Here is a 17509-nt window from a genome sequence, read left to right as displayed (position 1 = left end):
AAGGCAGACCTGGTGCACAGAGCTGCATTTTTAAGAGAAGATTCATATTTATCTAATATTCATATTTTGCCCTGAGCAACAAGAGGCTTTCAGGAGAGTCAGACACCAAACACATTTGAATCCAGCACGAAGGAACAGGAGCTTGCAGGCTCCTGGTTTTGTTTTAAATCCCCTGGATCATCCCAGTCACCGTGGGCTGACCCCAGTGTGACAGAAGGAAGAGGAGATACCTAAAGAACTGGTGTGGGCGCTCCCTTTAAATCATAAATCAGACAAGAAACTCTCCTTCTCAAAGCAAAAGGATGTTCCATGAATGGCTTTGACCAGTTATTGATCAGGACAATTATTCCTGGATGCAGCAACAGCAAAGAGCAGGACACACCCACAGACCTTCAATGCAACTGCAGTGCTGCCTCCCTGCTCCTGCCACAGCTTTGAGGATGAAAATAATTACAAAATAACACAATTTTGCATTAATATGTTCTTTGGAAAAGACTTTTCCTTCTCTGGTAGCTTTAAAAAGGAAGAGCAAAGGTGGAGCACTGAAAGGCTTTTACCACACAGCAGCAACAACTCTTTTTTCATCCCCTGCTGCCAGAAAAAAAAATCTAGATCTTTATACATCTGTAGAGTCTCAATCACCTGCCTGATCTGAGAAGAAATGCTGTGCAAAATGAGGTGCCAGAGCCTAAGAGCCTGCAAACCACTGAGATGAGCCGGGTTGTTCATTCCAGATCAAATTTCCCCACATGCTGGGGACGTTCCAGCTCAGCTGCAGACTTGGCACCTCGATTCCTGCAATGGTCCAAACCCAAAACTCACATGCAACAACACCAAAAACCTTGGCTGACCCCTGAGGTTTGAACATCAGGACACCAGTGGGTCCCCAAAATCCAGACATTGGTTTAAACAGGGAGAGATTCAACAAACAAAACAAAAAAACCACGAAACATCAACACCAAAAAACCAAATTATAAAAAAACACCTGAGATCTTTCAAATGCCTTTAGCTGAGGTTCCCCTTCCCCTGTGCTGCAGTTACACCAAGTGCATTATCCACACTTCCATGTCCAGTTCCAGCATTATTCTGGCACCAGGGGGTTCCTGGTGGGGGTTCAGGGTGACACAGGAGTGTTGGCTGCACAGGCCCAGGTCAGTGGAATTCCAAGGAGTCCACTTAACACTTGGGTCTGGATTCAGAATCGTCTCAATTAGTGATTATTCACCAGCTTATTCCCATCCTAAGGCTCTACAGTCTTATAGAAATATCCCACTTCAAGCAGGGTGGGAAAAGTGGGAAGAGCGACAATGCATGGTGGGATGTATCACCCAGCTCTCCCAGTGACATCTTCCCACTAAAACCAACACATTTTCCCTTTTCACACCCAGGTGGGGACAAACAAGTCATTGGTGTCCTTCTTACCCTGATAAGACGCCCAGCACCAAGTTGAGCATGAAGAAAGAGCCAATGATGATGAGAGGGATGAAGTAAAGCCAATTCCAGGTATTTCCTGCAGCGTCGTTTGTCTGGAAACAAAGAAAAAGGGAGAGACAAAACCAAATATTAATTCACCTCAGAAACAAAACACCACACAGAACCTGCAGGGCAGAGGGCAGGAAAGAGTCCCCTTGGATTTCCTGGGCTCATCCACCTCTGGTGGTTGGTTCTGGTGTGTTCACCAGCTCAAATACCAGCAAAGGAACTGAAGAACCAAGTGATTGTCCCACCACCCACAACACGATTTGTCATCAGCTCCCAGGAGAAGATTCATCTGATGCTTCTGGACATGACCTGGATGAGGGGATCGAGTGTCCCCTCAGTCAGTGGGCTGATGACACCAGGTTGGGTGGGATGGGGATGTGCTGGAGGGCAGGAGGGCTCTGCAGAGGGATCAGGACAGGCTGGATCCATGGCTGAGGCCAGCAGGGTGAGGGTCAACAGGGCCAAGTGCTGGGTCCTGCCCTTGGGTCACAACAACAACATGGAACACTCCAGGCTGGGGCAGGGTGGTTGGGAAGTTGGAAAAGGCTCTGGGGGTGCTGGTGACAGCCACTGAATGTGAGCCCAGGTGTGCCCAGGTGGGCAAGAGGCCAATGGCCCCTGGGCTGTGCCAGCAACAGTGTGGGCACAGGACCAGGGCAGTGCCCGTCCCACTGGTGAGGGCACCTCCAATCCTGGGTTCAATTTTGGGTCCCTCAGAGCAAGAAAGACATTGAGGGGCTCCTTCCAGGGCAGGGAACGGAGCTGGGGAAGGGGTTGGAGCAGCAGGAGCAGCTGAGGGAGCTGGGGGGGCTCAGCCTGGAGAGGAGGAGGCTCAGGGGAGACCTTCTCACTCTCTGCAACTCCCTGACAGGAGGGGGGAGTCAGGCTCTGCTCCCCAGTAACAGGCAATAAAACAAGAGCAAATGGCCTCGAGCTGCACCAGGGAAGGTTTAGGTTGGACATCAGGAGGAATTTCTTCCTGGAAATGCTTGTCCAGCCCTGGCACAGATGCCCAGAGCAGTGGTGGAGTCACCATCCTTGAAGGGATTTAGAAAATGCCACATGTGGCCCTTGGGGACAGGGTTTAGTGGTGGCCTGGGCAGTGCTGGGGGATGGTGGGACTCCATGACCTTAAAGGCCTTTTCCACTCTAAGTGATTCCACAGTTCTGTGAGTTCCACAGCTCCGGGCTGACCCCGCTGCGGGGCCAAGAGGCATTTTTAGGTGACCTGACTCTGCGCAGGCTTTTCCAGCAGCCTCTTCTCTCCCCACCTCAACCCTTCCCGTCAGCATCACATTTCCAGGTGAACTGAGGTGGCACCGGGAGGGAACCACGGCCCTCCCTTCATCGGGGCTGCAATTAAGGCCAGGGTGGCACCGTGCCCGGAATGGGCACACACAGACAAGGAGTCTGCAAGAAAACCAGGCATCTTCCAGGGATTGCAGCTCCACAGCTGCTTACTCAGCACTTTCCTGTCGCCAAACTCCATCCTCACTCCCTGAGTAAGCACCGGAGAGGAGGGAGGGGAGGGAGGGGGTTTTAGGGTGTGACAAAGTTCCCGCATTCATCAACCACCAGGGAGCTCTTCAGGGAACTGCTGAGAAGGAAAATGCCACGTGGGCATTTAGTGAGTGCTCAGGAAAATGCAAATCCCTCTCTTGTGAGTGAAGAATGCGGCAACTGGAGAAGCTGGTGTAGAGGAAGGGAATAAAAGACAAGCGAAAAGGAAAGGAAAGGCCCAAAGAAAGGAAAAGGAAAACGGAAAAGGGAAAAGAAAAAGGAAAGTAAAGGAGGAAAGGGAAAAAAAGGGGGGAAAGGGAAAAAAGGGGAAAAGGGGATAAAAAGAAAAAAGGGGAAAAGGAAATACGAAATACAGGGGAACAAAAGGGATAAAAAGAAAAGACCCAAAGAAAGGAAAAGGAAAAGGAAAAAGGAAAATAAAAACCCAAAGGAAAAAGTAAAAAGGAAAGTAAAAACCCAAAAGGAAAAGGAAAAAGGAAAGGAAAGGGGGAAAGGGGAAAAAGGGGGAAAGGGAAAAAGGGGGGGAAAGGGAAAAAGGGGGGGAAAGGGAAAAAAGGGAAAAAGGGGATAAAAAGAAAAAAAGGGGAAAAGGAAATAAAGGGGGGGGAAAGGGATAAAAAGGAAAGACCCAAAGAAAGGAAAAGGAAAAGGAAAAAGGAAAGTAAAAACCCAAAAGGAAAAAGAAAAAGAAAAAGAAAAGGGAAAAAGGGGGAAAAAAGGAAAAAGAAGGGGGAAAAAAAGGAAAGACCGAAAGAAAGTAAAAGGAAAAGTAAAAGGGAAAGTAAAAACCCAAAAGGAAAAGGAAAAATGATACTAAAGGGGGGAAAGCAGGAAAAGGGGAAAGAAATGAAAAAAGGAAAAAAAAAAAGAAAAAAGGAGAAAGGGGGGGAAGAAAAACAAGGGGAAAAAAGGGGCAAAAAAGGAAAGAGCCAAAGAGAGTAGAAGTAAAAAGGAAAGTAAAAACCCAAAAGGAAAAAGGAAAGAAAAGGGGAAAAGGAAAAAAAGAAAAAAGAAAAACAGGGAAAAAGAAGAAAAGGAAAAAAGGGGGCAAAAGGGGGCAAAAAAAGGAAGAAAAGGGGAGAAAATGAAAATAAAGACACAAAGAATGCAGGGAAAATGGGAGTAGAAACATAGGGAAAATGGGAGTAGGAACACAGGGAAAAAGGGAGTAGGAACACAGGGAAAATGGGAGTAGGAACTCAGGGAAAATGGGAGTGGGAACACAGGGAAAGCTCTGAGCAGCCCAATCTCCCACTATGGTTTTGAAAGCCTTTTACAATCCCTGCCTTCCTCTGTCTTTTGAGGTGAATCCCAGAATATCCTGAGTTGGAAGGGACCCCCGAGGATCATCGAGTCCTGCTCTATCCCACTCCAGCAGTGCCAATTCTTCATTCCCTGTTTTGTTTTTCCATTCCCCTCTTTGTTTTCAGCTCTTTCCTTTCCTTCTTCTCCTGCACTGCATCTCCACAGGTGGGTTTGGAGGAAACAAGGACACTCATCCTCATCCTGCTTCCCCAACACAGGAGGGAAGAAAGAGCCAATGATGACGAGAGGGATGAAGTAAATTCCAGGGATTTCCTGCACAGAGAAAAAGGGGAAGTGGGGAAGTGCCTGGGAATGATGTCCTGGGATTACCAGAGCAAAGCCAGGGTTTATATTTGGAGGCTGTTCTTTGGTTCCCATCCTGTCAATGGTTGGAGCAAGTGGATCCCACTCAGTGAGGACTCAATGATCCGGGTGGGTCCCTCCCAGGATATTCCCTGGTTCTCTGAGGCCTGGAATTGCTGTCAGCCACACAAGGGGGGTGCAGAGCCAGCCCGTGAGGAGGAGCTGGAGGAAGGAACAGATGGGAAAAGGGAAACCACATAAACATGCAAAGGGAGTGCAGCAGGTCCAGCGCTGCCAGAGGATCGTTTATCATTTATTTATTTATTCATTTGGAGCCCAAACTTGGCGACAGATCCACAATTCTGTGCCGCCATCAAAGCCCCTAAAAATGAAATGTGCTGAAATACAGCTAATTAACCAGCCTTCTCTGAGCCTCTGTTGGGTTCCCTTGTGCTCAGGGCAGGGCAGGGACCTGCTGTGCTTGCTCTGCCTCTCTCACAGGGATCCAGGACAAGCCAGACTTTGTAGACCGTGACAAACACCAGGCAAAAGTGTCGACAGAAACCTCTCCTGAGACAGCAGAGCCTTCATGGATGTGAAACATCTTCCTCAGTGCTCCCAAACGTGTTTGAACCCAATCACAGTGTAGAACACATAGTATATGCTACTGTGAGATGCTTTAATGACTCAAACCTGCTTCCTACCAGGAAAAGCAAACTCCTCTCCCCAGGGAAAGACCTCAGAGGCCACAGAGCCTGCCCTGAGCCCTCCACCCACAGAGCCAGCAGGGTTTGGGCTGTGGCCCAGCTCCAGGCTGGCTCATTAAGCAGGACAAGCCAAGAGATCAAATCAATTTTTTGAGTTCCAGCTCCAACATTTCACTGGTGGAAGGCCTGGCTGGCTCTCAGGGTTACCTGAGCCTGACCACAGGTCTGACCCGAGAGGGAGGCAGGAGAAATTAAACACTGGATGTGATGTGCCAGAGTTACATCCATGAGGGTTCTTTCACTGCTCCTGAGCCTTCTGGGTAGAAAGAGCAGCAGGGCCTTTCCCAGCACCCCCTGAGCAGTGCCCACACCAAGCCTGGCTCCAGGAGCATCCCAGACATTGGGATTGAGAGATCAGAGTCCCTTAAACCTGAGAGCACAATTCTCCCAAAGCAAGGTGCTGCAGAGGGAACCTGAGGCATCTGAGGGACACTTTTGGGGTCACAGTGAAGACCCAGAGGTCTGTACCTGAAGCGGTTAAAGCCCATACAAGCTCTTGGGCCCCTGGAATGCTCTTCCCAACAAGCCCAGCTGCCATGGCTCCCTCTGCCCAACCTCTGCTCAACTCCCAGCTGCTTCCACCCCCTGCCCTGGCACTTGGATCAAGGTGCACCCACCATGCTAAGCCTGACCTAAATCCCCCAAAACACCCTTCCAGCCTCTTCCATGGCACTCTGCTCCATTACCCACCCTGCAGCCTGCTGCCTGTGCTCAGCAGCAGTGCCCAGCTCACAGCTGGATGCCAAAGGACAACCTGTACATGTTGGCTTTTAGCACCTGAGGGCTCTCTCCTGCCTTTGCTGCAGCCCCCAGAACATTGCTGGCACCCCCAGAACATTGCTGGCACCCCCAGCAGTGCCAGCACAGCCACCCCTCAAGGTGCAGACCCCGGTGGGTGAACAGGGTCATTTATCATGAGTGGAGAAGCTGAAAGGCTTCTGTCCTGCAGGGAGATGAATGCTCGGAGCTCCTGACAGATCCAAGAGAACAGGGGGTGCTCCAGCAAAACACAAGTGCCACCACCAAGCCTTTTGTGACTTCTCCAACACCAGGATTGCTCCTCACTTTTGTCTCTCACCCCCAGAGCTGTGGGGCCACTGCTCCCTTGTGCTGACAAGATGGCAGCTGTGTCTAATTATTAATTCATTTCAAGATATGTTTGGAAACAATCCACTTGAAAGCAGTAGACTGCTGCTTGCACTGTGCTGCAGAGACCAGGGATGCTTTGGTGGCACCTTTCACCTTCCTCTCTGCAGCCCTGGCCCTTGCCCACATGCCCAGGGAGGCAGAGCCCATGTGCCTGGATGCCCCAGGATGAGCATCCCCAGCCCTGGAAGTGTCCAAGGCCTGGTTAGATGGGGTTTGGAGCAACCTGGGCTAGTGGAAGATGTCCCTGCCCATGGCAGGGGTGGGATGTGATGAGCTTTAAGGCCCCTTCCAACCCAAACCATCCCATGATTCTTGTGTTGCTGGAGCTTCCTGCTGCTGCAGGACCAGAGCTCCTCTGCCAGCACCAAAATGCCTTTGTAGGAGCTTTGCCTTTGGCTTTGGAGCTTCCAGTGAGAAATTAAGGGCAGCATTTACAAAAAAGTGAAGTCACAGACCATCCTACCATGGGGCAGCACCAACCTGAGTGACAAATCCCACAAGAACCAGGTCCTGCAGGCAGATCCTCAGCTGGGCTTCCCTGGCTGTGCAAAGATGCTGCTTTGGGCTCTCAGGAACCCTTTGAGACCCAGAGTCACTCCATTTTATTACCAGTAGAGCAACAAAACAACTCCCTGTGCCTCTGAACAGGGAGCCATTCTGCTGCTTTCACCTGCTTTTTCTTTCAGACTCTTTTAACAGGAGTAGATATTTCCCCAGGTCTCCCAATAAGAAATTCTGCCACCACTTTACATTGTCCTTTAATGTGCAAGACAAACAATTAAGGGGCTAAACATAAATGTTTGCAGAGTGGGGATCAATAAAGCAGAGATATAATTTGACAGATACAGCCAAAGCTGAAACACCACAGACCATTATCTCCTTACTATGTTTTTAATCAAAATGTATGGTACACCTAGAGTTTACTCACTTGAATCTAATCAAAGGCAGAGCCTGACTTATTTGGGGCAATTAAAGGGTAATATTCCTTTAGATAAGTGCTTTTGCATCGAGGGAAACTCTCAGCTGCCTTCAAGAGATGAACTCTCTTTACCCTCCCTCTGATTTTTCACAACTCACTCCTCACTACTTCTGTTAATTAGAGACACTATTTATGGTTGATTTATTTCTATTCTTATGTTTAGGTGAGCACAGAAATTACCAAGAATAAAATCCAAACTATCCAAAGCCTGTACAAGGAGCACAGGGAGCCCTGCCTCATCCAGCACATTTTCCCTGGGCAATAAATAACCCCTGTTGGGCTCTTCATCAGAGACACACAGACCTTGCACAAGGAGGGTTTAAGGGCAGAACACCCAAATTTGCTGAGAAAAGCCATTCCAAGTTCAATCTGTGGAGTCGGGGATGATCTGCTCTGGTCACAAATTATTCCCACACTCCAATGACATTGGAACCAGTCAATTCTCTGGGATGCTGCACAGTCCCCATCACCATCATATCCCAAAGTGTCGCTTCTGGAAAGTTCAAAGTGCTTTCACAGATGGAGAATGAGGCTCCCAGGCTTAATGTGAACTTCAGAGAGCAGGGTTAGATGGGATATTAGGAAGAAATCCTTCCCTGGGAGAGTGGGGAGGCCCTGGCACAGGTTGCCCAGAGAAGCTGTGGCTGCCACTGGATCCCTGGAAGTGTCCAAGGCCAGGTTGGATTTGGGGTTGGAGCAACCTGGGCTGGTGGAAGGTGTCCCTGCCCATGGCAGGGGATGGAACTTTAAGGTCCCTCCCAACCCAAACCAGCCCGGGATTCTTGAAATCAACTGAAAACAGGAGAGAAAACCAATTTTTTTTTTTAAAGGTTTACATCTTTTAAGTCTTATGTAACCTTTTTCACCCAGAAGCACCACTAAGGTGGTGAGGTGAGGAGGTTTCTGTTGTTGTTCCCAGCTGTACAGAAGGGGAAATGGGGTCACAGCCAGGTGAAAAAGGAGCTGTTCCCAAATTCTCCATCAGAGCAGCAAGAGAATTCCCATCTCTTAAGTCCTGGCTCGATGTGCTGGTTCACACAAAGTATGAGAATCTGCAAAAAAAAGCCTTTTCTTTTTCTTTCCAGTTCCAGTTTAAACAGAGCCTTGGCCCAGAGTCAGCCCAGTGACTTTGGTCCCTGACTGTGAGAGGTCCCAGGCCGTTTGCAGAGAGCCCCTGGTGCTCAGCTCTGAGGTGACACCATGGCCACTGCCCTTTGGGAGCCTAATCCAGCTGGCAAAGGCCCATTTCCCATGGGTTGCCAGGGGTTGTAACATCCCAGGGAGGGAGGTGACAGAGCCCCAGCCTTGTGTGCTCATGTGTGGGAGGGATAGAACCAAAATGGGTTCATGACATTGGTGGTCAGTCCAAACTGGGCACAGTGAGATGGGGCTGGATTGAGGTTCAGGTGCCCACCTGGAGCATCCTTCCCTCTGGGATCAGTGGGATCAGGGTGTTCAGAGCAGGTGCCACTGTGTGTAAAGGGGCTGAGTTACAATGGAAGAGCCCCAACCCAAAAATCTGCCTCCACCCCCTGCCCTGGTGCTTGGATCAGGATGCCCCCACTGTGCCAAGCCTGACCTAAATCCCTAAAAACACCCTTCTAGCCTCTTCCATGGCTCTCTGCTCCATTACCCACCCTGCAGCCTGCTGCCTGTGCTCAGCAGCAGTGCCCAGCTCACAGCTGGATGCCAAAGGACAACCTGTACATGTTGGCTTTTAGCACCTGAGGGCTCTCTCCTGCCTTTGCTGGCACCCCCAGAACATTGCTGGCACCCCCAGCAGTGCCAGCACAGCCACAGGGGAATTTGGAGCCAGGTTAAAACACCCTTTCTTGTGGTTTTATCTGCTTATGAATCCTCTGAGGAAAACTCCCTAGCTGGAGGTTTCCATGTCTGGTCATGGGATGGACAAGCCCTCAGGGAGCCTTGAGGTCCATGCAAGGTCCAGGTGACAATTTGAGACTGGAGATGTCCTGCTCTGCCCCTGGAGCAGGTTCTAACTGTGCCTCCCGTGCCTTTTTGCTGGTCCCAGGTGGGTTTTGGACATCAGCAAAGATCTCATGGCAGAGGAGGGGTTTTCTGGGGGCCCTTTGGGGTGAGGTACCAGTTGTCTCGAGGGCCAGCAGTTGTAGGAAGAGCCTTCAGAGAGCCCAGTGGCCTCTGCACATCAAACCCTGGCCTAAGTCCTGGCTTTACACCTGCTCAGGCTGAACTCTCTGGGAAGAAGGACTCCAAACTCCCAGCACATTTCCACTCCAATCATTATTCCTGAGAAGCTCCTCTCTCCTCACAGAAGGGCTTTGAGCTGTCCCACTCTTCCCTTCAGGACAGACCTCAGCCCACACACACCTGATATCCCAGCCCTTTAGGACTCAAATTTTCCACCTTTTATTTCCAATGACAGGAGTCAGAAAGGCCCAGAGAGGAGCAGAAAGGAGCTAAAATTCTCTGGAGCACACAAATCCAAAGCTGGGCTTTCATAGGAAAACATCCAAATGCATAAAAAAACATCCCAAATACCAGAAGACTCTCGGTAAAATCCTTAAAACTGGCAGCATTTTAATTTTGCTACAATGCCACTGGCTGTGTATGAGCAGCTTAAACTACCACCACGACATGCAGTAATAATGTTAATTCAGCCAAGTTTCAATAGAAGCAAATCCTTCCCTTTGTTTCTCCCCTTACAGAGCCGGGGAGAATGAAAAAAGCAAAAGTGCTGATGTTTTATGCCTCCATCCAATAAATCAATAGTAAATATGCTAACAGGGCTTCTTGATAAAAAATTCATTCTCTCCCCAGCCCGTGTGGATTCACTCAGCTGCTTTATTCATGAGTGTGCCTGCCTGCCACTGGCAAAGCTCTTTCACTGGCAAAAATAACAGGCTGGCCAAGGGACTCTACCTGTTTTTTACTGGTTTGGGGCTTTCTTTTGTAGTTTCTCCTCTCCTATCTTTTATTTTTAAACAGCTGTGGACTTGAATAATGAATGTAAACTTGGTGTTGGGAACAATGTAATGCACGTTCACAATAAAGAAGGTCAGAACTAGGGTAGAGGTGCTCAAGAGGAAGAATTGCCCCAGAAAACACCTGAGCAGCCCCTCTCTGAAGCCCACAGTTATGGCACTGGAGCTGCCTGGAAGATAAGGAAGGTTTAAGTCTAGGTTGGAGTTGTCTGGAAGTTAAGGAAGGTTTAAGTTCAGGTTGGATGGAGCTCTGAGCGACCTGGTCTAGTGGAAGGTGTCCCTGCCCATCTCAGGGGGTTGGAGTGAGATGATCTTTCAGGTCCCTTCCAACCCAAACCATTCCCTGATTCCATGAAGATGCATTTTACACATTTGAGCCCCTTCTGCAAGGTCACACAGTGTGTTAATGTCACAGTGACCAAGAAAAGCTGCAACTTTGCACCCAAATTGTCCCATGGGTTACCTGCAGCCCCAAAACCTTCTGTTGGGTCTAAATTCCTTATCTGGGACAACAGACCAAGGCACTGCCTTGCTGATGGGCACAGGTGACCCAGCAGTGCCAGGGGGGCACCCACACCAAGCCAGACCCACTTACCCCAATGTCCTCAAATGTCTAACAAAGATTAACCCTTCCCTGCCTTTCTTCAACACTCACCACAAACCTAAAAGCCACAGAGCTGATAGGACCAAGAGATTTCACCTCAGTGTGGCTCAAGTCAAGATGCTCCAGGGGCAGCCAACTCATCCCAAAATCCAAGATATTCCCTGATTCACTGGTGCCTCACAGTCTTCAGGTTTCTCTTCTCTGAGCACACAGAGTTTCTCAGTTTCTTTTCTCTGAGACTTGTGTTTTCTGAGAGGGGGGACAAAGCACTGCCAGGTGCCCACACAAGGTGAGCTCAGAGGCTCCTGGGGGTGGGTTGTGCTGTTGGAGGAAAGGTTGCACCTTGAAAAACAGGGTCTGCTGCTAAATTTCAAATTCTTGGCCGGCAGGAGTGTTTTCCATGTCGTTCCTTGCCTGGGAAAACTCATGTGGAAGTCAAGCTGCACTGAGAATAAATTCAGTGCTTTCCTGATGTGCTTTTCTTATAGCAAAAGCCAACTAACAAGGCTTCAGGGACCTGCTGTCCTTCACTGAATCCCAGAATCAACCAGGTTGGAAAAGACCTCCGAGATCATCGAGTCCAACCCCACCTTGTCACCCAGACCATGGCACTGATGCCACATCCAGGCTCTGCTTCAACACCTCCAGGGACGGGGACTCCACCCCCTCCCTGGGCAGCCCATTCCAAGGGTTCATCCCTCTCTCTGCAAACAACTTCTTCCCAATGGCCAACCTAAACCTGCCCTGGGGCAGCTCCAGGCTGGGCCCTCTTGTCCTGCTGCTGGTTCCTGGCAGCAGAGCCCGACCCCCCCCCCGGCTCCCCCCTCCTGTCAGGGAGTTGCAGAGAGTGAGAAGGTCTCCCCTGAGCCTCCTCCTCTCCAGGCTGAGCCCCCCCAGCTCCCTCAGCCTCTCCTCACAGCACTTGTGCTCCACACCCTTCCCCAGCCTCGTTGCCCTTCTCTGGACCTGCTCCAGCCCCTCCATGTCCTTCCTGAGCTGAGGGGCCACAACTGGGCACAGCACTCCAGGGGTGGCCTCCCCAGTGCCCAGCACAGGGGCAGAATCCCCTTCCTGCTCCTGCTGCCACACTGTTCCTGATCCAGGCCAGGATCCATTGGCCTTCTTGGCCACCTGGGCACCCCTCATGTTCAGCTGCTGTCAGTCAGAGCCCCCAGGTCCCTTTCTGTCCCCCCACTCTGTCCCAGCCCGTGGGGCTGCAGGGGGTTGTTGTGGCCACAGTGAAGGACCCGGCCCTTGGCCTGGTTGAACCTCATCCCATTGGATTCAGCCCATGGATCCAGCCTGTCCAGGTCCCTCTGCAGAGCTCTCCTGCCTTCCAGCACATCAACACACCCCTCCAGTTCAGTGTCACCTACAAATTTGCTGTTGGGACTCAATCCCCTCATCCAGATCATCAATAAAGACATTAAACAGGCCTGGGCCCAACACTGAGCTCTGGGGACACCACGAGTGACCGGCTGGTGAAGAGCCAAAGGTGTCCCTAAATATTCCCCCTTCTGTACATCTATAACACAGACACTCACATTTAGAGCTCTGCTCACTCTGGTTGCTCGTGGATCATGTGCTATTCAGACCAAAGCAGAGTTTTGCTGGTCTAGTGAGTAGGTGCAGGATAAACTTTTCCTCCCACTCAGCAGTCGCTGGGACTGCAGCCCCTCAGTCAGCAGCACAGAGCCATTCCCAGAACACTCCAACAGCCCAGCACTCCATCATTTTCTGACTCTGAACAGAGGAAATTGTGGGCCCATGCCCAAAATCATTACATTTAATGACAGTCCTAAGAGTAATGCACAGGATTCCTCATCATCTGAAATGCAGATCTGGATCCTGCCTGATTCTTCTTTCTTCTTTTCCCTCAAAACTTCACCAGCAAAAGCTTCCCAAGAAGTTTTCAAAGCAGAAAACTGGTTTAATTAATTAAAAGCTCAATTCCATCATATAAAATCCTAATGACAGGCTCTTACCCACCTGCATTCTGCAGCAGAGGGTGGGGATTGAGCAGAGTATTGATCTATTTAGGTTTGGCCACCTTCTCATTCTGTCTTCGAATGAAACTATTCCTCCAGCAGTACAGCTTCTCCTCTTAATTGTAAGTTTAATTATAAGCAGAAGCTTTTATAAGTTAATTGTAAGCAGCAAATATCCTTTTAGGTACCACTCCAGCTCCCAGAATGAGCTCAGAGCTCAGTCCCACAAGCTCTGGAGCACAGCAAAGCCCCCCAGGTCCAACAAAGCAAACCCCACTCAGAACAAGAGTCCAGAGCTGTTTTATCCCCCACTATTTTCCTGTTTCAAACAAAACAGAACAAAAACTAGTTGGTCATGAACCTCTTGGCTCCATCTAAAGAGGTTTCACAAGGTTTTCTGAAGACATTTTAAATAGAAAAGGACTGTCTATGACAGGAAATAAAAAAAGAAATCAGAAAAAAAGACTTTTCCTAATCACAAGCCTTGCCAGTTTGTTCCAAATTTAAATGAAAACTGCTGTGAAATTCCAAATTTAAGTGTGAAAATATTTACTACAGTGTAAATTCATTAAGTCTGTAGAAAATAAGGAGACCAGCTCAGAGCTGCTCTGCTCTGTATTCCAAGAGGCTTCACTGGGAGGGAATAACCTGGGAACTGGTTTGTTGTGATGAATTGCCTTCCACAGTTATGGGGCAATTTTCCTCCTGCAAGAGATTTGCAGAGCATTTGCTGGATTTTAGAATCCTAGAATAGTTTGGGCTGAAAGGACTTGAAGGATCATCTCCTTCCCAACCCCCCTGCCATGGGCAGGGACACCTTCCACTAGCCCAGGTTGCTCCAAGCCCCATCCAACCTGGCCTTGGACACTTCCAGGGGCACACAGAACACGAGAAAGAATGAAAATGTTGGAGAAAAAAAATGGATTAAAAATTTCCTATTTGAAAGTCTCTGTAGTGCCAGGAATTTTATCAGCTGGAGGGAAAACAACTTGAAGGTTGTCTGAGAGGTGATGGCTGCCCCATCCCTGGAATGTTCCAGGCCAGGTTGGACGGGGCTTGGAGCAACCTGGGAGAGTGGAAGATGTCCCAGGGTGGAAGGAGATGATCTTTAAGATCCCTCCCAACCTAAACCAGTGTGTGGTTCTATAAAAAGAAGCAGGAGGGCTGGAATGTCACCAGTGCTGACCCTGGGGGCAGACAAATGAGGATGGTGGCACCTTCTGCCCACGAGCAGCTTCAATTTACACCTCGTTGTGGCACACACCAGGCTGCCCACGGGTGACCTGCACCCCAGAGACTGTTCTCTCTCTTCTCTGCTGCTGCCACAGCACAAACCCAGCCCTGACAACGCCCATCTGTGGAGTTCCCTCAGCCCAGCACCCCCAGAGCTGCCCTGAACCCCCCCACCCACCCCAGCCCACCCACATCATCCCCCTCACAGCCTTTGGCCCTCCCCTGTGCCCAGGGCACGTGGGCTGTAGATAAAGAGCAAAAACCTTCTCCCAGAGCCCCCCCAGCACCAGCCTCTTCTGTCAGAGCACCAAACCCCACATATTTGGGGCTGCTGGAGGAGCTGCAGAGCAAACAAGGCCCCACTTCTGGTTTTCTTAGAAAGCCCCTGTCCCTGCCTCCCCTCCAGCCCCACGTGCAGCAGGCAGGGCAGGAGCAGGATGGCTTGTTCCTGAAAGCACAGCTGCCTTTTCCATCCTGGGTGGGAAAGCAGTTGTGGGGCTTGTGGAGAGCTGCTTGTACCCTCAGTGCTAGGAGGGAATTCCTTCAGCTGGAGTTCTCACTCCCTGACAAGCCTTGGTGGTTGTGCTGCTGTTTGGAGAGATTCCAGCCCTTTTCAGGGAGCAATTGCTCTGCTGAAGGGGCTCTTGAAGTTTGTATGATATATGTCACTCTCCTGCTGTACATCTTAAATGTCTCCTGTTAAACCTGGAGGTGGCCACCCCACAGTCAGTTTGAATATATCTTCCCTGGGACATCAAATAAAACCCAGAAGATTCAGGGAGGCACTTCAACTCTTTCCACATTTGCTCAAGTGCTTTTCTGAGCAGGGTAATTTGCTCAGCCAGGGCTGAACAGGCTCAGTCCTGTTTGCCTCAGAGAGAATGTCCACGTGGGCACAGGGTCAGACAGTCTGTGTTTGCAGACAGATGGAGGCCCAGGCATGGTCAGAGACCTCCATCACACCCCTCTTGGTATCTAAATATTTCAAAACCATTTTAGCCTCAGGCACGTTCCACATTTCCTATCACAACGCCTGTGGATTTCTGCAAAACCTTCCAGCTGAGGAGTTATGCAAAGCCTGCCATGCAGCAACACTGCATCCCTGAAAGACCTGGGAATTCAGCCCTTTGGCAAACAGGCCCTCCAGCCCTCCAAAATCCAGGAGGAGAGCATGAATAATGGATATCAGCCAAGGCAGAGTTTCGACTGGGGTAGGATTGTTGTCCTGACAGCTCATCAGCTCGCACAGGATCCATCAGTTGGACAGATTCCTCCAGTCTCCACATGCTTTTCCCTCACAGGGGCCAACAGAGCAGCTCAGCTGGGCAGGAGGAGCTTGTGCTGCTTGTTCAGTGTCTACGAGGGATTTTCCAGCTGAACTACAAATCTGTTGATGAAAACACCGATTTTATTGCTGGATTATAAATGTCTGAGCAGCTCTCATTAGCAGCAGGTATGACACTCCAGAGCCTGGTGTGAGGCTTCTCCCTGGGGAAATGGGAGCTGAGAAATCCAGTCCACCAGGACAGTTTGGACATGGAGCTCCAGGGAGGGTTCTGAGACATGGAAAGTTTGGATACTTTCACACCACTGGGTTTCTGCCTGACAGCTCCCGATGGGTGGTAGGTGAGACTGTTTATCCAAGAATTTCTGAAACTTGAGAGGTGCTGAGAATTTGATGCCTGTCACACACAAGTGATAACCCAAATGAATGGACTTTGACCTAAAAAGACTCATTTTTCTACGTAGTAACAACCCTCCCTTCCACTTCAGGAAAGTTCGTGTCGTAACAACTTAAAGGAAGCTTCAAACCAGCAGGAAACATGGGTGGAATCCACACCTCTACAACCACCTGGAAAAAGGTCTACACACCAACAATTCAGGACCTAGTGAGTTACATCAAATCTCTACTTAATCATTATTTCTTTTTGCCAGATTTAATATAATTGTTTCAATAATTGCTTCAACATAGTGCACTGTCCTATCTTATACTACAATACTAGTTGTTTTAGCTTTTATACTGTGTAGTAAATAATTCTGATTAAGATCTTTTGTCTGATCATTTGTAAGAATAAATGATCCATTTTGTATAAATATTCTCATTTTGCCAATCATTACAATCTGCAGGGCAGAAGTAGTTCAATCACATCTCTAAAATTTCTTAAATTTAAACCATTGACACAATCCAAGGCTAAGGTTGGATTCAGCCACAGCTAAACTCCTGTCTGAGAAGGAGTTTAGGAAGCAAGGGAGTCCTTTTTGCACCTTGTGGCTCAATGGCAGGGCTTTTTAAACAAATTTTATCTAAACCTTCCACTCTCACCCACAACACCAATCCTGCCCTCAGAGCTGCTCCAGGCTCTCAACGCCTGCTCCTAAACCTTTCCTGGAGGTGATTGGTGATACTGAAAAACAAGAAATCAACATTCAACCCCTCAGCAGAAGCAAGAGACTGGGAATTATCCTTCCTGTGCTTGGTTCTTATTAACAAATTAAAATCCCCCTGACTCAACAGCGAGTGCCATGAACACTGAACACATCAGGGGATTTTCTCTGCTTTAAGAAGCTGCAGGGAGAGAGAGAAAGCACAATTCCAGCACATGAGCTCAGCTCCCCTCTCCATCCCAGCACCAGTGTGTGACACGTGCTGGGCTGGTCCTGTCACACAGCACCTGCTGCCAGGCAGCTCCCCAGGGCACCCAGAGCATTTCCAGGAGCAAATGCACAGTGACAAGAGGAGCTCAGCACTGCTGAGCATCAGGGCCCCGAGGGCAACCTCTCCTTCATCCAAGTCTCTGAGGTGAGGGGATGCTGCTTTATGTTATTTATTTCCCTTCTGCTTTCTGTTGCACGTCCAACCTGCACCTTTGCACAACCTCCCTGGAGGGTTTGGCTCAAGAAACCTCCTGCTGAGGAGAAGCACCTTGGATTCCTCAACTCTCAGCTGTGGCTGATGAAAATTGAGTGTCAGTGGTTTGATCTTCATAAATAAATCTTTCACTGGCACAGGTTGCCCAGAGAAGCTGTGGCTGCCCCTGGATCCCTGGGAGTGTCCAAGGCCAGGTTGGACGGGGCTTGGAGCAACCTGGGCTAGTGGAAGGTGTCCCTGCCCATGGCAGGGGGTGGGACTGGATGATCTTTAAGGTCCCTCCCAACCCAAAAAAGTCTGTGATTCTATGGAATGCCCCCAGAAAGACATGTGTGAGCTCTGGCAC

The 17509-nt window shown here is 49.6% G+C and overlaps 1 protein-coding gene across 18 annotated transcripts in view; it reads right to left on the bottom strand.

Moving 5' to 3' along the window:
* Positions 1–17509, bottom strand: part of CACNA1B (calcium voltage-gated channel subunit alpha1 B) — a 306654-nt gene that overhangs the window by 167366 nt on the left and 121779 nt on the right. For all 18 annotated transcript variants that reach the window (XM_027687401.1, XM_027687403.1, XM_027687404.1 and 15 more), the window contains one exon: positions 1423–1526. In XM_027687401.1, coding sequence (XP_027543202.1) covers positions 1423–1526 — 104 coding nt within the window. The remainder of the gene's footprint in view (positions 1–1422; positions 1527–17509) is intronic.

Source organism: Neopelma chrysocephalum, unplaced genomic scaffold (assembly GCF_003984885.1).
Source record: "Neopelma chrysocephalum unplaced genomic scaffold, ASM398488v2 Primary Assembly neopelma1_74, whole genome shotgun sequence".
In the NCBI taxonomy this organism is placed as follows: Eukaryota; Metazoa; Chordata; class Aves; order Passeriformes; family Pipridae; genus Neopelma; species Neopelma chrysocephalum.
The sequence above is the reverse complement of the archived record's forward strand: the minus strand, read 5'-3'. Positions and strand labels throughout refer to the sequence as shown.